Source organism: Rhinatrema bivittatum, chromosome 15 (genome assembly GCF_901001135.1).
Source record: "Rhinatrema bivittatum chromosome 15, aRhiBiv1.1, whole genome shotgun sequence".
NCBI lineage: Eukaryota > Metazoa > Chordata > Amphibia > Gymnophiona > Rhinatrematidae > Rhinatrema > Rhinatrema bivittatum.
Window position 1 is genome coordinate 75,619,276 of NC_042629.1, and position 26,456 is coordinate 75,645,731.

Here is a 26,456-nt window from a genome sequence, read left to right on the forward strand (position 1 = left end):
GTTTTGTCCAGTCCTGCTTTTCACGTCACCTTTTCCATATTTTCATTGCCCAGTTTTGGAGGACACAAGGTAAAGGCAAGCAAATGTTAAAAGCCGAGCTCCCCCACTAACGGTCAGTAAATGGTTACCTGGTGCCTGCCTAATGCATGGGGTCATCTGCAAGCAGTAAGGGAGACTTCTGCTCCCTGCCCCCTCAGCACATCTGGCCCACTGCATCTTAAGCATCAAAATTACCATCTTCTGCGTGAAAATAAAAGCTAACACAGTTTTATTGGACTAAATACCTTTGTGAGCAGCTTATGAGAGCTGTGATTTCGTCATGGGGTCGAGGCAGGATGACCTAAGGATGATGTTACCTGCATTCCCTTAAGCTCTCCCTTGGCTTTCTCGCCCATTATCAGATATAGGTCCCTTCAGCTGCACAGTGTAACTGCCCCTTCCCTTTACTCGCTGACTGACCCAGCGTCACCGCGCTCCTTCTTCAGGAGCTGATGAAGAGGGGGACGCCCTTCAAAGCCCATCACAGATGTACAGAGTCAGCCCAATAAAGAGCTCTCACCTACAGCTCCTCTGTGGCCCTTTAATTCCACATTTTACAAAGATGACACTGGGGAGGAGTCTGGGAAGCAGAGCAGAGCTGCAGGGTTATCTGAAGATACGGGGAAGAGGGCGAGCCACAAACTCTAAGCTGACCTGACAACCTCATCATGACCGGGACCTAAGCGTCCATTCGCCAATCAGAATATTTATTTTCATTTATTTTCCCGGTTTTATATACCGTCAATTAGATAAAATCCATCGCACAACGGTTTACACAATATTCAAAAATCAATAAAAGTCCATATAAAAGAGAAAGAATACAATAAATACATAATAAAAATACACTGTAATTACAATATTACTTCATAAAAAATGTTTGGAAATAATAGAAATGTGTAATATAAAACAGAAATAAATGTAAAAATACTCACATGCATTACTTAAAACTAAAATAAAAAATTAAATAGATGAGAGTACGATTAAAAATGAATTCATATTAACTCTGCTATTCATTTGTTGCTGGCTTTGTTCTTGCTCGCTGTTGTGCGTTATGTTGTGAAAAAGCCATGTTTTAAGGTCTTTTTTAAAATCTGGTATATTTTGTTGGAGTCTTAGCTTTTCAGGTAATTCTCTCGTGCGTCAGACGTGCTGTTTGTATCCCTGGGATAGTGAGCAGGGCCTTATTACTAGATCGCAAGTCTCTTTGTGGAGTGTGTAATCTAATTGAGGCATTGAGCTGTATAAAGCTGCCACACATTGAAATAGGAGTTCAATTACATAAAGGGCTTATTCAGTAAATGAAAGCTCATCTGAAGTCTCCAGGGGATTCTTAGGTGCTGAGTAGTCTGTGATTTGTCTCCCACTCCGTGTCCTTGAAAGCTCAGGCGATACCGTGTTGTATCTCTGAAAACTAAGAGATCCATAAAACCAGAATTTGCCCCAGGATAATCCATGCTCAGGTTAGTTCTCATGATCCCTGCTCACCCAGAGAGGAGGACAGGGCGCTGTAAGTGATGCAATGTTAGCAGAGAGTACATCTGCTCATAAATATCTCCCAGGTATTTAAAATTAGGTTCTGGTTAACTTTTAACTCCACTAAAAGAACACAAAACTCTGTGGACCAATCCAGCAGTTTCAGGGAATGTCTGGCCCATTCCAGTTCAGCAAATGGCAATCAAAGGCATTTTATAGGGACTGGAGAGCATTCAAGCCCTCTCTGACATAAGGTATATATCTCTGCTAAATGCAATTTAACAAAAGTACACTACTGTGAGCCCTGAAAAGAGATGCAACAAAGTACTTCCCACAGCTGAAGAGCTGAAGAAAGAGGACCAGGATGAGAACTACGACACCTCCTCTCAAGGGAGAGCTGAACACATTCTGTACCCACAGGACAGTTTGCAGGAGCCCAAGAAAAACAGCTTATTAAACTGCCTTCTCACACAGTGCCCACTGCATTCCCAGGCTCCTGAAAGCAAGTCCGCAGGAAACGTCATCAGAGCATGAAATCCAGAGGCATCAGTGAGCTTCTTCCCATCTCATGTCTGAAAGCTTTCGGGGGTCTGTAAAGCCGTCCATTAGCTGCACTTCTCTCTCTGTGACGTGATGTCCAGGCCGATCCTCCTGCCGGATGCAGGGCTTGGTGCTAGCTCATAGTTCCTGCTCAGCTCTTTTGCATGCTTTATCCCATCCCAGGTCTGGCTGGTTCTCCGGCTGCTGGCTGCTGAGTCCTCCAGACTTCCACTCATTGTCCTGACAGCGCTCGGCTCCTCTATGTCCACTCTGGGAGTCTGAAACCGTCTGTAGGTGAAGGTGAGCAGCAGGATAATGCAGTCCAAGAGCAGCTCGCCGAGTTCAACCACCGACAGCACTGAGCTGCCAAACCACCAGCTCCACTGGTTCCCCATATTGGACAGCATCATACTGACCTATAGCAGGGACAGAGGAATACCAGGTCAGCAAGGTGCATCTCCATGTCCGTACCTTATATATTACCCCAAAGCCTTCTGAACTCTGCGGGAATCACCTGACTGGCTAATGGAGACCAGTATCATCCAGTTATTGTCCGCACTGGGCCATTCTTATTCTAATCACTTAATAATTGCTAAAATGAACGTAGCGACTGCATAAGAGCTGCAAGGATTATTTAACTTTAAGGCCCTGGCAATTTAATCAGGCCTTTCCTACAGGCTGATAGGTTTCAGAGCTGGCTTCTTCTCTGCATTTTGTTGATTTTATAATGGATTATTTATTAGTCACCCCATTGATTTTACTCCAGTAACAACAGTCATTGCTATTGTGTCCTTCTGTATTATTTTATTTGCATTTATTATTGTGAAGTGCTTTGATATAAAATGGAAAGGCAGTGTATTAAGATTAATAAACTAAACTAAAGGTCTCAGTGCGTGCCCAGAAATCTCCATGCTGCCTGGTCTTCCTGACATGTAGGACTGGCGATCATGCTAAGCATGTTACCTGTACCATGTGTTACTCTGTCTGCCCTAACAAGTAGAAACATTACAGGGACTTACTGAAATGTCAGGGTTCTCATCGATCGTTCGATAGCTGAGCTCCTGGTAGTACACATTGATCTTGGATACATCTTTCCTGGGAAGGGAAAAATGACAGAGAATTAACAGAGGGTGTACTCAGGAGAGGGGGGTAGCCTCTCCACCAGCCTCGAGCCTCGCTGCTTGGCTTCTCTCAGTGAGCTAACAAGGCCTTCAGATACCTGGGCCTGATCCATCCCTTGCAAACGTTTTCTAAAGTGGTGAGGAAGAGGTTTCAGAAATTGTGCCGGAGATCTGCAGATTTTGCTGGAGGTGTCAATGCTCTCAGATCCTGACAATACCAGGGACGCCATTAAAATGCAGACAGCAGAGGCTGAAGATGCTGACGCAGGGTCTGTACGAGGGCATTAAGCACCCTGGGGGAGCCATCGGTCTTATGCCTCACCCCCCAAGATCTTCATAAATAGACCCAGCAATTGTGATGATCCCCATCGTCCCTCCCAGAACACATAATTGGACATCACATAAAAAATAAAGCCGTGGTGGAAATACTCAGTGTGGACCCAAAGAAGTGAAGAGAAAGTGGTGGAAAGCTGCTGGCTCTGTGAGTGGCTGTGCTTGCTGTGACTGCTGCCCCCCACTCCCAGACGCTGATGTCCTAGGCCATCGCCTCGTCTGCCTGCTGGTTACGGCCAGCCCTGTACTGAAGGGTTAGGGGCTACTCGTCCCATTCCACGTCTTTATTCTGCCAAGACTCCAGAATGAAAATCTTCTGGCCACTGCTCCCCCAGCCCCGAGGAGCGTCCCTCCTATGAACCCCCCACCTCTTCCTTGATGGTTCTGATTGACCTGTCTCATCCCACAAGGTCAATGAGAGTCAAAAGCAAAATCGCAGGAATTCTGGGGAAATCACTGAAAGTTTGCTTGAGCGTGAGATAATAAAAGTTTGTGGTAAGCTTAAATGATTTTCAGTCAAATTGTAATTAACTACCTGGAACCCGAAAGGGGACATTAGACCAGAAACTATGATGCAAAAAGCTGCCTCAGCCCCAGGCATCCATGCAGAAAAATGGCTCGCATGTGATGCATCAAGGAATGCAGCTTACGAAAGAAAGGGCCTCGTTCCCCGAGGTGACCATCCTGAAGCTGGAGGTGCACGGAGCCCATTCTCTAAGCCAGTGGTTCCCAGCCCGGTCCTGGGGGCCCCTGAGCCAGTCATGGTCTCAGGACGTGCACAATGCATGGGAGAACATTTGCATGCACTGCCTCCATAGCATGCACACTTTCTCTCGTGCACATTCATTGTGGACGTCCTGAGAGCATGACTGGCTCGGGGGGGGTCCCCAGGACAGGGCTGGGAACCACTGCTCTAAGCCACGCCCAGGACCCTGCTCCCTACCCGACTCACCTGGTATTGTTGATTGCTTTGTATCCTTGGCTCTTAGCCACAGGCGGAAGACCCCACCACTGCAAGAGAAGGAAAGCTTTCTGTCAAAAGCCTTGCCAGGACCCAAAGCCAGGTTCCATCCCCTCCCCTCCACCCCCCATACAGGATGAGCACTGGAGATGGGAGAGGAGGCTGCATTCGCTTATTGCATTCATTCCCCTGAGATGTCTTTCGAATGAGGGCTGGGCACTTCTGCTGGAAGTGGCACCCACAGGAACCCCATTCCCCGACTCTGGAGGAAGGGAAAAGGACTCCACTTCCTGTCTGATGCCTCCCTTCACACCTCACTGCCCCTGCAGAAATCAGATCTCACTATTCATTGTATCTCTGCCTAAATCAATCTTTCCAGTTCCAGATTTTCTGCCGTCTTTGAAGTCATAAAACTTTGGCAGAATCAGAGCTTGCCTTATCTGAGGTGACCCTCTCGGTTTAGGACAGACGCTCCCCTTTCCATATCATTTACCTTCTCAGGCCTTACAGGCATCGCCCTGCTTAATATGAGGTTGCGCTGAGCAGTAACAACTCTTTCACAGCGGGAAGGGAGCGGGTCGTGAGGAAACTCCGCTGGAGTGACGCTCTCCTGACCCCTCAGGGAGCGGGGACAAGCCCGGCCGTCGGGGCCCCCACCAGCGCACGTTGGGCCTGGATTCGGAAGAGCACGTTCACAGCGCCACCTCTTCCAGGACAAATTATCCCCCGCACCCCACTGCTCTCCAAACGTAAGGCGCCTGCATTGGTATCGTGGCAATCCCGATCCCTGCTGCTTCTCCTGCAGCGCTGACAGAGCCGTCTTACCTCCATCACAGAGGAAGAATATTTTGCAGTCCCCACAGTCAGCTTGTACCAGTTTTCCCTGCCAAGACACAAGGGGGGGGGGGGGGGGGGTTATTGCATTGCGGTCGGCACAGCCATTCAGGTGAAGGAGCGCAGTGGGCAGCGCTTCCCTGTGTGATCTGGGTTAGCAGCAGGAAGAACAGGGTCACCTTGCTGCCCCTTGCCCATCCATCTGCCCTGCTCCCTCTTCCTGGCACTTCCCGTTAATGGGGCTCCTGGGAGCAGCTTCCCTTTTCTCAGGGCCGGTGCTTCCCTTGCACTAACCAGGCAGTCACCTAGGGTGCCAACATTGCAGGGCTAGCAAACTGCAGGCAGCGTGTGCTGGGGAGGAGGGGGGGCACCGGGCCTGACCCTTCCAGGCAGGGACTTATTCTTTTGCATCCTCGATTCTTCTCCCTCGGTGAACCCTAATAATGAGGTAAGGCAGCCTGAGAGCTTGAGCACTGGCACTTAGGGGATTCCACAATTAGGCAAAACACTGCGAGCGGACTCAATGCCCCAGGGCACGGAGATGGACTTACTGGCAGGGATTCTGACACTTGCGCAAGCAGCTGAAACTTTGATCCATCAGACTCTGAAACAGCCTGTAGTAGCAGTGCCCTGTGAAAAGAGTAATCAGGAAATAAGAAAACAGCTTTTCAGCTAATCTAGCGCACACCTAGCATTAACTGCTTCCTTCACCTCCTCGCTCTCAATCCAGAAGCACCCGATCCTCCGGGACCCCTGGACATTTCAGTCCATTTATTCACCCCCAATACAGTGTCCAGGGCCGATTCTGCTTTCCAACCCACATAATGTCTCGAGTTACTGAGCCTGTGTCTCCCCAGCAGCAGAGAATGTGACCCAGTGCTTTGCACTGTGGGACGCACTGGAAACAGGGTCTGCTGACTGCAGGGGCTGCTGATTTGGCTGTGGGCTGGGGAGAGCCATAGTCTTCTGACAAGTGGTCTAATTGTTACAATTTGTCCTGAGCCACAAATGGAGAAACTAGCGGATAAAATAAGTGTCTGGCTTCCAGTTGCTCAGGGACAGAAATCAGGACTGGACAGTAATTGGTACTGAGGGTCTGTTACTGCCTAGGCATATGGCAGGCGCCCTCTGGTGGTGGAAAGGGGAATTTATTCTCTGTCTTATCCTGTCCTTGGTAACTGGGGGTGCAATGCACTTTCCTTCTCAGGGGCTGCCGCTCAGAGAAGGAGGCAGCCTGCAGGGTTGGCTGCGGGTTTTCTTCTGCCCTAGGCAGAGAAAATATTTGATAGCCACCCACAGCCTTGGCCTTCTGACTTAGCTCAGAGGCCACCCAGGCCTCCTGCCCTGCCCTGCGCCGGGTCAGAGGGCGTTGGAGGGTGAGCTCCTTACCCCAGCCTGGATGCTTGTTGTAATCGCAGTACTCTGCTCCTGGAGGCAGAGGGTACACGTAGTGGGCACATCCACACTGCCCAACCATTTTGTCCTGGAAGCAGGAATTTAGACAGGCCTGTAACAAAGAACAAGGGGCAAGGTCACGGTGACGGCTTTCGTGTGACTATAAATGTCTGACAGCAGCCAGGGATGTCCCCTGACTGCATCACCCTGAGATGCCCCTGATTAGAGAGCCTTGACCACTATCTGAAATCACAGCTCCATAACTTGGTTATTCTTTTTACTGGGTCCTTTAATTGCCATGCGGTAGGATCATAGATATTAATAAAATAAAATAAAATAAAACAAGGTCATAGATACAATAAAACAAGGATCATAGATATTAATGTTAGCAACTTACTGAGTGACTCAATAGAAACATAGAAATAACAGCAGAAAAAGGACCAAATGGTCCATCCAGCCTGCCCAGCAAGCTTATGGTAGCACCAGCTGCTCCATACAGGTCTCCCCCATAATGGTAGCACCAGGGAGTGGCATCTGCCGTGACGTACAAGTCACCCCCATACTTAGTTTCCCAAGATGTCAAAGTCAGGACCCTTGTTGTTTGCTGTCTGAGTCCAATTCCCCATTACCTCTTCCCAGTGAAGCAGAGAGCAGTGATGGAGTTGTATCACAAGATTAAGGCTTATTGGTTAAGGACAGTAACCACCACACCAGCAAGTTACCCCCATGCTTATCTGTTTTCCCAGACCGTAAAATTCAATGTCCTTGTTGGTTACAGATTGAATCTAATTCCCCTTTTCCCACTGCCGTTAAAGCAGAGAGCAGTGATGGAGTTGCATGAACAGTAGGAAGGCTTATTGGTTAAGGACAGCTCTGCCACCCTTATGTCCTCCCTGTGCCTGGGCCTTTCCTGGCAGAGAAAGGGTTTTGCAGATGGCTGTGCAGGACGCCTAGCGCTCACCTGTCGAGAGTACGATGTGTTGTACAGGAGTGCAACCCCCACGTCACTTCCAGTGGTGGTGCAGTGCCCATAGCTTCCTCCTAGGCGGTTTATCTGATCCTGAGAGAAGAGGAACATCCTTAGCATCATGCCAGCGAGACACAACTGTGCGAATGCTACAGATGGAGTATGCATCTGAGGTGTGCTACAGAAAATTATGTCTGCTATTATGTCTTGAAGGTTTTCCTAGTTCATATATTTCAGTTAAGTGATGCAGGTTTTAAAACTTCGATCTAACCGTAAGGTGCAAGCATGAACTCGGGATGCTCTCCCTTTTGTGCCTTATGGCTGAGACTGGGAACTTGCACGAAATAGTGGGGGGTTAATGTCCTGCCATCCAACCCCCTGGGGAAATGAAGATGTAATAATCATTGCCAAAGTGTGTGAGTGTGTGTGTATATGTGTGTGTGTGTATGTGTATATGTGTATATATGTGTGTGTGTGTGTGTGTGTATGTGTATATGTGTGTGTGTGTGTGTATGTGTGTGTATGTGTCTCTGTGTGTGTGTGTGTGTGTGTATGTGTGTATGTGTGTGCGTGTGTATGTGTGTGTATGTGTGTGTGTGTGAGAGAACGCTGGACCTATGGGTGGTTTAGAGGTGAATACACACCTGTCTGATCCCAATCGAAGTCTCTCTTCCTGCGTTGGCATACAGCGCCTCCTGCTCCATAAAAAATGGCTGGTTAGGGTTGTGGATCATCACGCGGACACTTGCGGTGCTTAGCAGCTGAGGTGTGTAGTTCTGCTCTGCTTTCACAATCAGGGACAGGCCTGCAAGGAAGCAGAAAATCTCAGACCCAGGGCCGGATTTAAAATGTTGACGCTCATAGGCAAAACTAGAGGCTGAGGGCAGGGGTCCCCCTGACTATTGGAAAAGCAGAGAAAAGGGAGGTGGGCCAGAATGGCACCACGGTGTCTCTTTGAAGTGGCAGAAGTATGTGGGAGAAGGCCCCTGCCTCAATCCTGCAGTGACGCTGCTCCTCGGGGGAGGGATTACGTAAGGAAGCGGGCGGAGCAAAGGCTAGGATAAGCTCAGAGGATCTTTGGAGGCGGGACATGAGGGTAACACCAGAGGTCAGGGAGGGGAAATGGGCAGGGGAGAGGGAGAGGGAGCTGCAGGTCTGTATCTTCTCCTCCTCTCTCAGGAACTCACCATATTGTACCCCGGGTTTCGTTGCTGTCCAGAAGCTTCCTTTCCCCTCACTATTAAATGTGTAGCATCTTCCGTAGACTGAGTGATGAAACTCAAGGTATTCACTGGAAGACAAAGAAGAGAAAGACCGTTAACATCCAGGAAGCACAAAGCCCTCTTTCCAAGGCCTGGAAGAGTAGTGCTAGGGGCAGCGGCCCCTCTCTGCCATGGGCGTCGCCTACAGCCTGAAGGGAGCACAGGGCCTTTCTCAGCCTGACCTGGAGTGCAGGCTCTCTACATCCCTCGCCTGACCCAGAGTGCAGGCTCTCTACGTCCCTCGCCTGACCCAGAGTGCAGGCTCTCTACGTCCCTCGCCTGACCCAGAGTGCAGGCTCTCTACGTCCCTCGCCTGACCCGGAGTGCAGGCTCTCTACATCCCTCGCATCTTCCTGTGCTCAAAACCGACCCCAGGGGCTCAGATGCAACTAAGGCCAAAGGCAAGATTTCAGCTTCAGGTGTAAGAAGAGTTTGTCCAAGGATTTCACCTCCTGCAAGCTCTAGATGGGGCAAAAGATCCACAGAAAAGTCTTGTCAGGTAGAAACGTCTATAAAGAGCCAGCTGAAGGATTTGCACCTGGCTCTTAAAGACATCGTGCTCAGGACGTTCTCTTCCTGAAGTCGCCAGCAATCATCGTTTGGCCACAAGCAATTACATCCTTGGGTCAAAAGACGCATCACTTCAGAACCAGGGCTACGAGGCCTAAATCTGGCTCTGACCTCTAGGGGTCTTTTCTGCAAAACCTACGGGGGGGATCTTTGTTAAAACAAAAAAAACCATCAAAATCTCTGTCTCTCTCCTGTAAATAAACAAAGACATCTTTTTAAATAAAGCCGTAAACATGGACTTCCTAGGGAAGCTGAACCGTGAGGAGAGCCATAGTCTGCGCCCAGCTGCAACCCTGCCCAGCGCATGCAGCTCCCTGGACTGGGACAAACTGGCAGCCCAGATTCAAAAGGGGATCCCGACTCCTTAAACTGCATCTCACATCCCACTCACTGCTCGGCTGAGCTGCTCCCATGACCGGACGCTGCTCCGGCACCAGCCCGGACTTTCTTGGGTTCCCAGCATCAGGTCTGGATGGACTGAGGGTGCAAGGGGACCTGCCACCTCTCACCTCCTAAGGCAAAGCGATTATCTCGGCGACAGACGGGGCACACGAGCAGGAAACGCACAGCCAGTTTGGCAAGCTTGTGAATTAGATGCAGTCTCTTCAGTACAGGATGTTCTAGCTTCGCTATGCTTCATCAATAAACCCAAACCTGTCTTTTTATGGCTGACTTGTTTACAGAGTCCTTTTGGCCTGGTGCTGAACTGCAGATTATGAGAGTGATTAGGTCCTGGGCTCCCAGGGATAGCTGAGAATTTGCATCTCTTCCCCTAGGGTGCTCGTGCAGCCTGCCTTTGGAAGGACACTTGGGCATTTAGGTTAGTACGACTGGCCAGCACGGTTCCTTCAGTCCAGCCCACCTCGGTGACATGGCCTCCCTCTCCAGCCTCTGCGCTGAGTGCTGGATTGCAGGACCCGAAAGCTTGCAAGCAGGTGGGTGGGAGCAGGTGGGCACAGGGCATGGCTGGCGTGCTGCGGCAGAGGAAAGAGTACATGGGGATATGCCAGGTTTTCCCTCTGGGACTCACAGGAAAAACATTGCTTCAGAATCCGACACCAAGCCCATCCTTAAATTTGTAAATACTGTGCTGGGAGTTTGGCTTCTCGCCCACCCCCAGCCTGCCTGGGACCTCCACTCTCACTGCTGCTGGGGCTTAAGCCTGGAGAGGAGTCGAGCTGGAGGATCCGGCTGAAATGCCCTTACCTTCTCTGGCAGCCTTTCCCGTTGTATTTGCAGCTGTAGATGAAGCTGTCCACCCGCTCGTTGCTGGTGATGTTCAGGATGACGGGTATCCGAGACATGATGTTCAGATAGTGATACATGTACCACTTGCTCAGAGCGTCCACCCCGGACCAGTAGGACAAGTAGAAGCAGTCCGCACCTGTGCCATTGCACTGGGAGGAAACCAAGCCCATCGCATTTTATTTTTTTTATTTTAGACATATGCTGTATATATTTACCTTTTATTCTGAGCAGAAGTTGAGTTGTAATCTAAGGGAGTCATTTACTAAAGGTTTTCTCCCATCTACAGGAAAAACACTTACTAAACACAGTCCTAGGTGTGCACCTGAGGCAATGGAGCGGCAGCGGGATTTGAACTCCGGCTTCCCTGGTTCTCAGCCTGCTGCTCCGGCCACCGGGCTACATTTCCACAGGCAAGGAGGCACTCACGGCACAAAATGATGCTCCGGGCAAGGGCTGCTTTTGCTGGCCCCTTCCCTTTCAGGAATCAGTAAGCCATCATCTCCCAGCTCCAGATTTCTTTGCCGTGTGGGTGATGCCAGAGAGAGAGAGAGAGAGAGAGAGGAGGTCTCAGTGCAGGACAGTGTCCCGTCTTGTGAGGGACCCAGGCATTCAGGACCATCAGAGGAGGTGGGCAAGAAAGGCCACTGCCCAGGGCACTGAGCCAGGAGGCACCGCGCCACCCTGTGGTCTGGGAACAAATGAGCCTGAAAGGGAAGGAAGCACCCAAAGCAACCCTTGCCCAGAGCTCCGTTTTGCCCGATGACTGCGCTGCAGGTGGTCTGCAGATTCTGTCCTTCCATGCTTTGTGCAATCCAGAAAACCTGGCTGGGATGTGGCCCTGGAGGACAGAGCTCAGGGACCCCCTGGATTCTGTATCCAGGTGACTCCAGCCCTCCCGGGACATTGCATTCATTCAGTTTATATTCTGCATTTCCACCATCGTGCACAGTGCGGATTACAATAAATAGAACATATGCATAGTCATTGTGGAAGTCCTGAAAACTCAACTGGAGGACAGATAAAGAAACAGATAAAGCAAAAATATCCAGTTCAGACTTACTGCTAAAGCTCAGAATAACAGGGGGAGGGGGAGAAAACGTAACTGTACCCCTGGCACAAAAGTATAAACCCAGACCCTTCCATCTGCTACAACAGAGGGACTTTAGGTTCCAATCACAGCAACGTGAAGCAAATACCAGCACCACAGCGGTGTCTAAATCTTCAGGTCCTCGGTGCCACATTATAAGAGCCCCCCTCACATCCCAAAAATCTGGAGAGCTAGCGTGAAAAGGCAAGAAGTGGGGTTCCTTTTGCCTGTTTGTATCTTGTTTTCCTGCTGCATTGGACTGGGGAAATCAGAGATACACTTTACCCTTGCTACGTCGGCTCTGGAATAGCTTTGCACAAGCTACTATGGTCAAGACCTGGGCGCGGTGCCTTACTTTAAGGAGGAAAGTAGAAAAGCTTTCAACAGCAAGGTAGAACTCGTCATATCTGGTTGAGGGAAAGCATCTAGATAGGAACGTAGAAGTCTGCCCTGTTACCAAGAAACTGTAATCTTTAAAGCTGTGTTTCAGTATGACCAGCCCAGTCTAACGTCAACTATGTTGAAATGCTCAGGCATGGGGTCAGCAATATCGCACAGTGAGGTACGATAGCCACACATAAGGATAACCTTTTGTGAGATTATTTCTCCATAGGTCCAAGGAGGGTTCTAGCTGGTCTACGCCTAGAACCAAGGGGGAAGCCCTAGCAGAGAGAAGTGGAAAATGCCCAATATTAAACAGCTCCCAGTGCCCCCACATATAGGACAAGAGGGTGGGCGTAATGTGGCACATGCAAAACCTCAGCAAGGGTAAAGTTAATTTAGAATGAAAGGAAGGGGGCATCGCAGGATGGCTGATAAGTCTCTGGAGTGCTCTAGAACCAATGTGCATGGCGACATTCAAGGAAGGGGCTGAAGGAGAGGTCTTCACTGCTACAACCAGGAATGACCATAGCAAACAGCAAGGGGATCGCTGACACTCTACAGAAGCCTCCTGGTGATAGGGAAATGCCCTTCTTCGGTCTGGGTTACTGGGAGAGGACTGGATGAAATCTACTTACCAACTGAAAACCCACTTTGGAGCTCTTCATACCAGGGGGAGCTGGCCCTGAGTCGTCATCCTTCAATTTCACCAGCTGGATTTTCAGGTCCAGGTGGAAGCTGGCATTGAATTCCCTGTGGCCCCCTTCTAGCAGGTCTTCCAGTTCGGTGACACGCCGGTCAGCCCTAAGACCTCCAGAGGAGTTGTAGCCATAGAGTGAAAAGAGAGTTTCTTGTGTCATCCGGTCCAGTTGGTCCAGGTCCTCCTTGACCAGATCAAACCTAGGAAGAGGTGGAAAAGATTCATTGTATCATCCCATAAAGGGATGGGATTACCCATGGAGCACTAAGTGGGTGCTTTTCACTTGCTAAAGTGCTTGTGTACTTTTGTAACCACAGACCAACAAAATTACCCACAGTCCTTTCACCTGCAATATCTGTGGGGCAAATATGCTGGGGAAAATAATCTATGCATGTGCTCTCCCTCCGCACCTGGAATCGTCCCTTCTTGCTGTGCTTAGATTGAGGGGTGAGAAGCACAATCTTCACCCTGCTGGGGGATGTAAGTAAGGGTTCCAGTTACATCCTCAAGATGCACAATGATGAAGCTAAAAGGCAGCTGTCCCCTCTCCCAATGGGAAGCATGAAACACGCTCTGCCTAAGCACAAGCATTTATTTCCCTGTTCCATCATCAAATGTTGGACTCAGGGCCAGCTCCCCCTGCTATGAAGCGCTCCAAAGTAGATTCCATCCAGTCCCCTCCCAGTAACCCAGACCGAAGAAGGGCATTTCCCTATCACAAGGAGGCTTCTCTAGAGTGTCAGCGATATTCTCATGTGCAAAGCAAGGGTAAAGCCAGAACTGCAAGGTTAACATGGGTGGGAGCTGTGCTAGCACTGGACCCGCCCCATCCCTTCTGCCATCCTATGTGGGTCTTCACAACACTGGCCACATCACCCTTTTAATTCCTACCAATAGTCTGTATCTCCTGTCTCCTCACTGCCTCCCTGGCCTGTCTCTGCTTTTTCTCATTCTCTCTCTGTGCTTAATGCAAGGATTAGTCTCTAAGGCTGCCCAAGAGCAAATATGTAAATAAGCTTCCACCCAGCACAGGCAAAGGGGTTGAGAGGAGGAGGACTAGAAATAATAATCTGCCAAAAGTGAAGCAAGACTTTGATGGCCTCAGACTTGTCCATCCCTAACCCAAGTTAGCCTCCTTAAAGACACCGAAGATCATGGACTGGCAGTGATTTCAGTGCCTTCAGGCCCACTAACTGCTGCACCTTTAAGGAGCTGACTCCGATGGGACCTGACCCTGCTGCTAGGGATGGGAAGGGGCCTGAGCCAAAAGTATAGAGGTGCAGGGTCCCTCCCCTCATGCATGGGGGAGAATCTGATTGGTTCATGCAGCCAGTATGATGTCACTAGTGACATCACAGTCAGCAGGAGCTCCGGCACGCTCTGACGCTGGAAGGCAATTTACAGGCAGATGGAACTTTTAGGAACCCCATAATAAACCAACAATTCCTGGGGGCCGCGTTAAGTATACTAATTAAATACTGAACAATACACTAAAGGAGTAGTTTGCTTTTCAGGAAATGATGCTAGGCTGTAGGTAGCTTTCATTGATTTATTCTTCATCTTTCTGTGGCTACAGTTTATGGAAAAATCGAACAAACAAGGTGCACTAGGATATTTGATGAGGGACCCAAGCTCTCTTAGTGTATTGTTAGTCTCCATATCACCCGTCCCTGTGTATCTCCATTATGAATTAATAGGAACCCAGAGGCACCAGCAAGGAAAGCTGAATGAATTTAAAGTGACCCCCCCGCCCCTGCCACTCTGGAAATGGTGCCAATGTCCTGGAACACAGATCACAGGCCCCATGTCTGAAGGAAACTGCTTACTGCAAACAAACCCCAATCAATTCAACCAAGTCAACGTTGCTGAAAAGCTGACATGTGCTTTGAACATTTCTTGTCACCTGTAAGGGTCCATATTGCAGATGGTAACAGCTGGGAATGCCTTGGGATTGGATTGCACGCTGATGGACACGCTGACCGGGTAGCTCCAGTATTGGCCTGTCAGGAGCCCAAACTGCCAGTACAACAAGCCCAGGCTGGCCAGGAAGAGCACAGTCCAGAAGGCCGTTTTCATCCTGTTCCTGCTGGAGCACACCAGGCGGATGGTCCCGTGGATGGTGGTGTTGTTACAGAAGAACTGGAACAAGTCCTGCAAGGAGTCGAACCACTCAATCAGGCCTTCTTCTTTCTCGCCCGGCGCCTTTGGGTCCATCGTGTAAGTCTGCCTGTGCTGTACAGAAGAAACAAACATCACCAAGCTGACCTGAAGCTTGGCCGCTCTAGTGGTGCCAGTTCTGCTGGGGCTCAGCTTTCCTCTGCCCTCTGCTCGGGTTTCCGGGTCTTGGCTACGATTTTACATTATCGCTGCTTCCCCTCTCTCTTGGTTGCCCTCTGTCATGCGCTCCCCTACTAAAGTATTTAATTTGCCTGCAGAACCTTTGAGTCCATGACAACAAATGAACAATTTTGCTTTTCCTGTTTGCCTTTTATGAAAAATAAGAACCACATTACCAAATACATAGGGGCCTATGTACTAAAAGGATTTCCCAATTTGTGTCTATAGGAAAAAGCTTAGTATAGCTGGACCTATAAACGCAGGGAAATATTTTAAATACAAAAAGGGTAACAGAGAGAGCCAGCCGGCTATGTAAAATGTATCTGGCTAATTTACAGGGGATATTCAGAGGCAGGGGAAGCCACCAGGAAAGGATCAAAGTTAAAATAATCCAGAGGAGGAGATGAGGGATGAGGAAAGCCCTGGTGAATGCTCTCGGTCTAGTTTGATCCTCTTCATGGCTGAGCCGGTCAGGGTGACCCTGAGTGACAGGGCACACACCATCCCCTCCATTTACTTCTATTACTTTGACTTGCAGCCCGCTGCATCGTAAAAAAATAATCCCAGCAGGGCACAGCAAGACGATTTACAATAATCAGCTAATACTTCCAAATCCTATGTAAAGCCAGCATCTCCATACTCCTAATCTTCCAAAGCAGCGGGTTATACCCAGGAGTAAGCACAGGAGCGGGTTATGCCTAGGAGTAAGCACAGGAGCGGGTTATACCCAGGAGTAAGCACAGGAGTAAGCACAGGAGCGGGTTATACCCAGGAGTAAGCACAGGAGTAAGCACAGGAGTAAGCACAGGAGCGGGTTATACCCAGGAGAAAGCACAGGAGCGGGTTATACCCAGGAGTAAGCACAGGAGTAAGCACAGGAGCGGGTTATACCCAGGAGTAAGCACAGGAGTAAGCACAGGAGTAAGCACAGGAGCGGGTTATACCCAGGAGAAAGCACAGGAGCGGGTTATACCCAGGAGTAAGCACAGGAGTAAGCACAGGAGCGGGTTATACCCAGGAGTAAGCACAGGAGTAAGCACAGGAGTAAGCACAGGAGCGGGTTATACCCAGGAGAAAGCACAGGAGCGGGTTATACCCAGGAGAAAGCACAGGAGCGGGTTATACCCAGGAGTAAGCACAGGAGTAAGCACAGGAGCGGGTTATACCCAGGAGAAAGCACAGGAGTGGGTTATACCCAGGAGTAAGCACAGGAGTAAGCACAGGAGCGGGTTATACCCAGGAGTAAGCACAGGAGTAAGCACAGAAGCGGGTTATACCCAGGAGTAAGCACAGGAGTAAGCACAGGAGTAAGCACAGGAGCGGGTTATACCCAGGAGAAAGCACAGGAGCGGGTTATACCCAGGAGTAAGCACAGGAGTAAGCACAGGAGCGGGTTATACCCAGGAGTAAGCACAGGAGTAAGCACAGGAGTAAGCACAGAAGCGGGTTATACCCAGGAGAAAGCACAGGAGCGGGTTATACCCAGGAGTAAGCACAGGAGTAAGCACAGGAGTAAGCACAGAAGCAGGTTATACCCAGGAGTAAGCACAGGAGTAAGCACAGGAGTAAGCACAGAAGCGGGTTATACCCAGGAGAAAGCACAGGAGTGGGTTATACCCAGGAGTAAGCACAGGAGCGGGTTATGCCTAGGAATAAGCACAGGAGTAAGCACAGGAGCGGGTTATACCCAGGAGTAAGCACAGGAGTAAGCACAGGAGCGGGTTATACCCAGGAGAAAGCACAGGAGCGGGTTATACCCAGGAGTAAGCACAGGAGCGGGTTATGCCTAGGAGTAAGCACAGGAGTAAGCACAGGAGCGGGTTATACCCAGGAGTAAGCACAGGAGTAAGCACAGGAGAAAGCACAGGAGCGAGTTATACCCAGGAGTAAGCACAGGAGTAAGCACAGGAGCGGGTTATACCCAGGACTAAGCACAGGAGTAAGCACAGGAGCGGGTTATACCCAGGAGTAAGCACAGGAGTAAGCACAGGAGCGGGTTATAAACAGGAGTAAGCACAGGAGTAAGCACAGGAGCGGGTTATACCCAGGAGTAAGCACAGGAGTAAGCACAGAAGCGGGTTATACCCAGGAGTAAGCACAGGAGTAAGCACAGGAGTAAGCACAGAAGCGGGTTATACCCAGGAGTAAGCACAGGAGTGGGTTATACCCAGGAGAAGCACAGGAGTAAGCACAGGAGTAAGCACAGGAGCGGGTTATACCCAGGAGTAAGCAAACAGGGAAGGGGGGAGGTCAGAAATCCGAGGGAAAAGATGCGGGCGAGATGATGAGGGACGTATGCGCCTGATAGGGGGCACGTGCTGGAGATGCGGGAGATATAAGAGGTGGGAGAGATGCGGGAGTGGAGGAGATGCGGAAGATATGTGAAGGAGATAGGAGAGATACATGAGTGCATGCGGGGATATGCGGGAGAAGCAGGTGACACAGGAGATGCAGGAGATATAAGAGGTGGAGGAGATAGGAGAGATACAGGAGATGCAAAGATATGCGGGAGAAGCAGGAGATGCGGGAGATATGAGAAGTGGGAGAGAGAGGGGGAGGGAGAGAGGAGAGATGCGGGAGGTGGAAGAGAGGGGAGAGGTGCGGGAGGGGGAGAGATTCGGGATGTGGAAGAGAGGGGAGAGGTGCGGGAGGGGGAGAGATGCGGGATGTGGAAGAGAGGGGAGAGATGCGGGAGGTGTGAGAGATGCGGGAGGTGGAAGAGAGGGGAGAGATGCGGGAGGTGTGAGAGATGCAGGAGGTGGAAGAGAGGGGAGAAATGCGGGAGATATAAGAGGTGGGAGGGAGAGAGGGGCGATGCGGGAGGTGGAAGAGAGGGAGAGATGCGGGAGGTGGAAGAGAGGGGGGAGAGATGCGGGAGGTGGGAGAGATGCGGGAGGTGGGAGAGAGGGGGGAGAGATGCGGGAGGTGTGAGAGATGCGGGAGGTGGGAGAGAGAGGGGAGAGATGCGGGAGGTGGGAGAGATGCGGGAGGTGGGAGAGAGGGGGAGAGATGCGGGTGGTGTGAGAGATGCGGGAGGTGGGAGAGAGAGGGGAGAGATGCGGGAGGTGGAAGAGAGGGGAGAGATGCGGGAGGTGGGAGAGAGGGGGGAGAGATGCGGGAGGTGGAAGAGAGAGGGGAGAGATGCGGGAGCAATCACTCCCCCCTCCCCCCCGTCAGTGGAAGCCGCTTAGTAGGAGCGAACAATGCTGGTCACTAATTTCCCCGTCAGCCCTGGACATGATGAGCGGTCACTACAGGCAGTGGTCACTTTGGGGTTCCTTCCTCCCACAGAGTTCAAACCCATCCCTCAGGGATCTGCAGGCGGCTTTTCCCTCCCTTGTAAACTTCTCTCACCTACACTTGCATTTCTCAAATTTTATCAATCAAGTGATTCATTGATTTATTTTAATGGCTTTTTTTGCAGTAAGGGTTCCAAATGTGCTGAACCCCCTTTTGCTGTAATTCTGCCCTACAAAGACAAGTCCCCCGTTCCCCCCCCTTGAGGCTCTCCTCAGGGACCCCTCTTACCTGGCTGGAAGCTTTAATCCCTTTGTGCTCTTGGAAGTTGCAGGTCTCGCTCTCCTTGCCTGCCCTTTCTCCCGCCCTGGTCTTCTTCTTCTCCGAGGTCTGCACAGTCTCCCCTTCTACTCCAGATGCAAAGCTTGTATCCTCCCAGCCCTGGATCCGGGTTTGGGCTTTTGATCTCTGGATGTTGCAGACTGCGCTGCTTCTCTAATGGAAAGGTCAGTGAAACCCCCGAAGCATTAATCTGGCCAGCACCAAGTCCCCGTCTGCATCTTTGCCCTGAGTGGTTGCAAAAGCCACAGTGGTGTGCAGTACTGCACATGTCCTTTATATGCAAACAGAAGCTGGATGCAGTTCAAGAGATAAAGAGGTCATGATATCTGGGAAGGGGCAGAGGGCTGTCACTCACATTCACAAGCAGCACTGTCACCTGGAAAAAAGCTGAACAGCTTCCCAAAGAAATGGTAATTAGCAGCCTGGCTCAGAAAGCACTGAGAGTGCCCTGTGTCCCTTCCCGCAATTAAACCTCACTATTCACCCACCTTTGACACTTTACATCGGGATCCGTTCCTCTTCAGACCTGCTAGCTTTAAATGTTAATGGAGTATAGGATTAAAGCTTCTTGGAAAAGATGTACCACACCTACTTATACCACTGGCTTTTTTTTTTTTTTAAAGCCTCATTCCCTGCCATTCTACTCAATTATTCCCCACTATAATGGACCCAGTTCATTTTTTCCCCAGTCATGCCCTGCCCCCTCTTCCCAGTAACCCAAAGCTTCCAATCTGCTTTTCATTTCCATTGCATGTCTTATTTGTCCATCTTGACTAGACTGTAAGCTCCAAGGAGTAGGGACTGTCTCTGTACAGTGCTGCGTACATCTGGTATTTATTTATTTGAGTGTTTTATATACCATCATTCCATGTGAGAATCACTAGATCACAACGGTGTACAGGTTTAACACTCACAGACAAAAGATGACTTACAAAGGCAGGCTTACTTACAGGTAAATGAATTTTATTATTTATGTACTTAAATTATGTGAACCGGTATGATGCCCCACGAATATCAGTATATAAATCTAAATAAATAAATAAGGGTGTACTTCACAGACAGACATACGAGAGGTGCATTTATAATCGTTATAGGGGGGTGAGAGTATGGGGTAATGTGCAGGGCATAGTTGGTTATCAGAGAGAGGGGGAATTGCTTATAGCAGTCAGAGAGTAGGCATTATTGAATAGCCAAGTTTTCAGTTTTTTCTTAAATTCCTTAATGTCGGTTGTTATTCGAAGATTCTCTGGCATTGAGTTCCATAGAATTGGCCCTGCAGTTGATATCGCTCTGTCTCTCGTTTGTGTTAGATGAGATACAAATGATTAATATTTATAATAATAATAATCATAATAATATATGTGCATGTGGGCTTGCACTAAACATCTGGTTAAAATATTTAAAACGAGTATAAAAAAATAGATTAAGATTTCACAAACTACCGAGGTGATGTTATTAACGTGCCGCGGTATATAAAAAATCACTAAATAAATAAATAAATAAAATAGTCAATATTCCTTAAAAGTGGACAAAAGAGCTGGTGAATATGGTCCATGAACCCAAGAGAAAAATCCAGGGAGATGGGTTGCCCAGTGGCCACCTGATCTGGCAGAGGTGGAACTGTCAGGCAGAAAGACATGTCCTGTAGTGTCTCAGGGAAGGATCTAGGCTCTTGCCAGCACTCAGTAACTAATACAGGACAAGATTCAGCAATGTGGATATTGGCAACCTATTTTTCAAGCATCTCTGAATTTCAAGAATGTGCCAGATTTTAACAATTCTTTCCTGTTGCAAAATCTGCAGGACTCCCACAGGAACCTGGATTTCATTTCCTGTTTTCAGCAGAGGGAGTGAGGAATACCATTATTCTAATTTACAGGTGGATCAGGTGAGGTTTGCAGTCATTGTCCAAAGCCAGAATTAGAACTTCCTAACCCCTAGCCTTGCGCTCCAACCATTAGGCCGCACTAGTTCCCCATGGAGAGGATATGAGTGGAACGAGATGGAAGGAGAACGTATTTATAGAACAGTCACTGGCCACGGGTGAAGAGAAAGGCACATGAGCAGCCTATTCCATTCTCAGAAGGACAGCGGCACGAAGAGGCTCTGCCACCACTCATTGCATAGCATAGGGTCAGTCATGCTGCTTCCCTGTGCTTATCAGTGCAGCTGAGACTCTTCTCTTGTGTGAGTCTTCCTGCAGAGCTCTAACTTGATAGGGTGCCCTATAAATAATAAGGAGCATGCTGGGAATAAAGAAGTCCCTATAAGTCTTTCCCTAGGAAAGAATCTGAAAGCAGATGTTCTTATAACTGGGGACTTGACTTTTCAGAATATTTTGTGATGGAAGTGTGTGGGCCTGATATAGCAGCTCATGGCGAGACATAAAATCTTGATTAAGATGGAGGGGATCTGCCTCACGTGCACAGCCTCCCATCCTAACTGCACCCAAAGCACTGGACAAGCAGTGGCCTTTATTGGCGTGCACTCTAGATTATTTCCCTGACTGGCTCTGGCCACGCTCAGCTCTGCTCGTTCATCCCATCTCAATCGGCTTCATCCTCTTTTACAAAAGGCATTCGAAATTAAAAACAAGAATTATCATCTCACGTGCCAAGAATACTTAGCAATGACGTAAGTAAAAAATGAGCCTTAATCGACTGCGCTAAACGCTTGCTGGAAAAGAAAGATTTGTAGATGGTTTTTTTAAAAGGTTCGTGACTTTCAATCAGCTGAATATTTTCTGGAGAGTGTTCTGAAAAGTGGGACCTGCCGGTGAAAGTGCCCTCCCTTTAGCCTCACAGTTTCAGGGAAGGGATCTCCAATGTCCCTCGACTACTAGTGTACGGTGCACGACGGTCAATAATGCACTAGAGAGGCATAAAGGTGCCTGATTATTCCAAGCTTTGTGCACAATAGTGACAGTGAAGGGACTTCAGCACTGGAGTTATGGAATTACGTAGCCGAGCCCAGGCTGCCACATTGTGCTCCACCTGCCAAGCCCCGAGTGCATTAGCAGGGAGACCCACAAAAACCATAAGGAAAAAAAAGGTCCTCCCCGTACAACCCCCAGTCTTTAGGAGACGTGAGCCCCAGTCTCTCCTGCCCTGTCTCATCTCATGCCCTGTCTCCTCTCATGCCCTGTCTCCTCTCATGCCCTGTCTCATCTCCTGCCCTGTCTCATCTCCTGCCCTGTCTCCTCTCATGCCCTGTCTCCTCTCCTGCAATTGTAGGAGATGGTGCCAGTTGACCCAAGGCTGCTGCCAGTATGGATAATTACCATACAATTGCCTCGGGTTAGCAGCTGCCTTTTCATATAGGACATCACATCTGTAATGACAGCCTGGGGCTGTCCAGTTCCACTTTCTACAATTACATCAGTGGGGTAAGAGGTGGGCCAGGGGCGATGTGGGGAGCACCTGTGGTGGGGAGAGGAGCGGCTGGGCCTGACATGGTTTGTTTTATTTACAAAAACAAACCAAAACATAAAATGCCTTTGAGCGCTCCTAAAAATGTACATATGCAGCCCAAAACCCTCTTCCCTATGTTCTTCACCTAACCTCTGAACCTCCTCCCCCCACCATCTCAAGCAAGCCCAAAATCCACTGCAATACATTTGTGACTAATTACCAAGAGCAACGTTCCTTCACCGGGTCCGTGCAGAATGAGCTACGCTCTGGTACGCATGAACCTGTCATTTATATCCGGGCAATGACCTCCGTAGCTCATCCTGACAAAAGGGGCTGAACCTGCACAGCCTTTAGAAACACTCCGACTAATTTGTATTATTATCCAGTTTAACCTGCCCTAAATTTGCTATTTACTTAAATCAGCATAATTAAATACATGAAAGAATGAATTGGCATTTGCAACATGCAGGCTTATCTCTCTAGGCCAAATGTGCCCATTGACTAAGCTCGCTTAGTATTGTAAAGCATCACAGAGCAAGCAGCAAGGCATGCATTGCAACACCCTGCCAAGTCATGACACCAGCATTTAGGAAATTCCTAGGAGTAACTGGGATGTTGTAGCTTCTCGGAGGAAGTGAGAATTCTTGGTCCTTCTGCTGGTCCCATGAAACAAACAGAAAGAAAGCTGAGGAGCCATCGGGCACCAGGCGCTTTGCTACACTGAGCTCTCAGTTTGGTGGAGCTGGAGAGGGAGCCTAAGCACTCGCCCTGTGTTGTGGCTGCATTTGGATCCTAGGAGGATACGGCTGATGTCACATAGCTTGGGCACTCCCAGTTAGTTCTGCATTCGAAAATGTTTAAGGGGTAGCAATACACTGTTATCTGAAACTAGTAAAAGTTCCCATATTTTCTTTCCATTTTCTTATTAAGCAACATTTAGTGGGAAAAATCTGTGTTCTGATGGAAGCAGGGCTGAACCCAGGTTAACCTAAAAGGCTGATCCAGTCCTGGTTTTGCCCCATCACGTATGAATTTCTAATTCATATTGTCCCGATGATTTCCATACGAATATCTCTGAGGTGGTGAGAAATCCCCAAACGCTGCTTCCAGTCTGTCGGGCGGAGATCTTCCTGATGGAAATCATTTTAGAATGAGTTCCTTGTGGGTATTCAGAGGGATGCAGGGCCTATTGGTTGTACTCATGGCAGCAGCTGCCTTAACAGGCCTTGGCCACATTTTCCTTAAGGTTGCCTGTCTCTTTTCCCATCTCCATCCCCCTCTTCCTTTCAGCTGCCTCTGATTATTGCTGCACAACCATTTGACAATTGAGGCTCAAACAGTGCCCTCTTTCTTATCTGGTTCTCAAACGGGTTTTCCCCATTCCGTGAAAGAAAAATTCTGAAAACATCATATTGCACTGGACTTCGTACGGACATCTCAGCCAGCTGTGTAGAGTGTATGGAGACCCCAGGCCTGACAGGCTGTCAGGATGCGGATCTTTGCGCACAGAAACCATGTTGGTTAAGAAGCGCTGCACGCAGTGTCGGGCCTTTTGGTTCATCTCAGTGCCGGCTCACCAAAGTGACTCCATGGTCAAAGAAGCTCCGCGGCACTTCAGAAAGATAAGTTGTTTTTTTGCATTTTAAAAAACTATACACTCAGGCGCTCACTCTAGATGTCAATTTTTTGATATGGTGAATGGTCAGGGCCCTACCACAATATGATGTTTTAGCCCTTAACTAAAACTATATCATTCAGCAGTTATTAGAGTGGATTTCTATTTGTCAGTATATGCACTTTCTATTCTAGAGGTTTTACTTTATCTACTATTGTTACCTTAGGGTGTACTTATATCTCGACAAACATTGTTCCTTAATTATTTTAATTAAAGATCAAATACAATAAAAAGTATTTGCTCATGGGATGCAAAAACTGAAAATTCCTACGTTTCATGGAGTTACAAATGTGTTTATGCACGTAAAATGGTTTTGATCATTACCCACTGTCTGTGTGTGTAAAAGTACAGGCATTGATACCCACCGGAGGAACTGTGTGCACTGGAGAAAGTCCACGTGCGATATTTCAGCCTTTGAGGAAAGATACATGCCTGGGCGTGGGGGAAGTTGGCTGAGAGAATACACACATTCGTGTCTTTAAAAAGCGAGTGAATGGCATTTCTCTTAGCTTCTAACTGGACCTGTCTTTGCTTCTTTTACTCACTTTTACATTAGTTTAATGTCAGAGTTCAACGTGGACTGCAGTACAAATATAGGATGGAGGCCTGATTCTGACTGATTTAGCAACCTCCAGTTGTTAAGACCCTCACAGGACCCTGCAGGTTTCCTTTGCTAATACAATGCATGAACTTTGACTAGAAACCAGAAAAAGAGCAGCTTCTAAGGACTTGTTTTTCAAAACAAGTAGAAAACCAGAGAAGTCACAGGGCTTGATTCCCTGTAGTTTGCAATACCAAAATAAGAAATATTCAAAGATCTGGTAGCATATGAGATTTCAAGACTACAGAGGCCCTTTCCTCAGGTACAAGAGATTATTTAGTGACATCCTATTCCCTCCCACCAGAACTTAACCATGTTCTTATTTTTCATGGAATTAATTCTCACAGTATTTAGCCTTGTAACCTGCCAAGAATTCACAGTGTTCTGACCTTATCGCTGGCTTCCAAAACAAATAGATATCTACATATGTACGCATAACGTATGTTGTTCATGTGATTGACAGTCTGTGCTTCTCACTCTGTGGTCGTTTGTTTCTGATAAGGCCATTCAGTGTAGAACAAAGATTGCGGCTCAGCCAGCTCCCTTTACTCACAGAAATCTAGAAGCTGACGACATATAAGCACCTCAAGTTCCATGTAGCCTGCCCGGCTCCTTTCCTGCCCCAGCAGATCCTCTGTCAGATGGGACTGAGAAACAGTTTCATCACTTCAGTGCAATGGGTTTGGAAGCTTTTTTCCTCCTTGTGAGAGAAAGGGCTGTAGGCCCAGGCTTTGCTCCTGGGTTATGAATTATGTATTATAATTTTGAATTGCTGTTGCTTGAATGTTTATATCATATTTTATATTCATTGTATTGAGGGAGGACCCCTCTATGAGAGACAAGGGTTGGTAAAAGTTAGGAAAGAGAATATTTATGGGTTATCCTGTGTTAATTCTAATCATTTTATAGTAGTTTTGCTTTATATTGCATTTTACCATTTTGTAAGCCACTTGGAGTCAAAGTAATAAAGTAACCTAGGAAATTATGTCAGATAAAAGGGCAAAATGGCCTATCTAGTTTGCCCAGAAAGGCATTAGGATTGTAACTGTGGCTCCATGCAGGTCACCCCCTTGCCTTCTGTTTAGAGTTAACTGATGCTCCCGTTCAGTAAAGTTACCACAGGAGTCCTGTTCTGAAAAAAGTAAGGGGTACAAATATTTATTATCATTCGATATTCCATTATTTTCCTAAAGGTAGGCCAGAGACAAATTACGTAAAGTAACAGGGCCTTGAATACATAAATAATAGATACATATAAACATGAGGTAAAAGGGTACATTAGTTAGCAATAAGAAAGTGGGTAGAATGGGTATAAATTGCATATAATTAAGAAGTAAGTTAAACACCAGCGGTGTGAGACATAATCGAAATACTTAGTCTGTTTCCTCCCGTATAAACAACTCAGACCACAGAATGGCTTCAGTACCTGCTCTTCATTCATCCAGTGCACCCACTCTCCCGACAATCACCCAGGCCACTCTCCAGGGCGTGCGATTCTGTATGCAAATGAGGGCCTGCGCTAATAAGGAGGCACTAGGGACACTACGGCGTCTCTAACGCCTCCTTATTGGCAGAAGCAGCTGCTGTCAGCGGGTTTGACAGCCGACGCTCAATTTTACCGACGTTGGTTGTCAAACCAGCTGACAGCCACAGGTTTGGAAAACGGATGCTGGCAAAATTGAGCATCTGTTTTCCAACCCGCGGGCTGCGGGCAGATTTTTTTTTTTTTTTTTTGGGGGGGGCAGGAGTTAATTTCTGAGAGTAAAATGTGCGGCTTGGCTGCACATTTTACTTTCTGTATTGCGCGAGACTAACTAATAGGTTCATCAACATATATTTCATGTTGAGGGCGCTATTAGTTTCGGGAAGGTTGGATGCGCGTTTTCCACGCGCTATTATTACCCCTTATACAGTAAGGGGTAATAATAGCGCGTTGGAAAACG

General features: G+C 48.4%; 1 protein-coding gene across 1 annotated transcript; it reads right to left on the bottom strand.

Annotated features, from left to right (window-relative positions):
* Positions 1-596: 596 nt before the first annotated feature.
* On the bottom strand, positions 597-18,975 carry SCNN1D (sodium channel epithelial 1 delta subunit). The gene is made up of 13 exons (XM_029579226.1): positions 18,777-18,975; positions 14,815-15,143; positions 12,850-13,111; positions 10,702-10,892; positions 8,851-8,954; positions 8,308-8,468; positions 7,658-7,756; positions 6,691-6,808; positions 5,853-5,931; positions 5,293-5,350; positions 4,459-4,517; positions 3,072-3,147; positions 597-2,468 (listed from the first exon to the last, which is right to left on the bottom strand). Exons 2-13 carry the CDS (start codon positions 15,123-15,125, stop codon positions 2,118-2,120), a joined length of 1,869 nt encoding a protein of 622 aa, XP_029435086.1. The 5' UTR covers positions 15,126-15,143; positions 18,777-18,975; the 3' UTR covers positions 597-2,117.
* Positions 18,976-26,456: the final 7,481 nt, after the last annotated feature.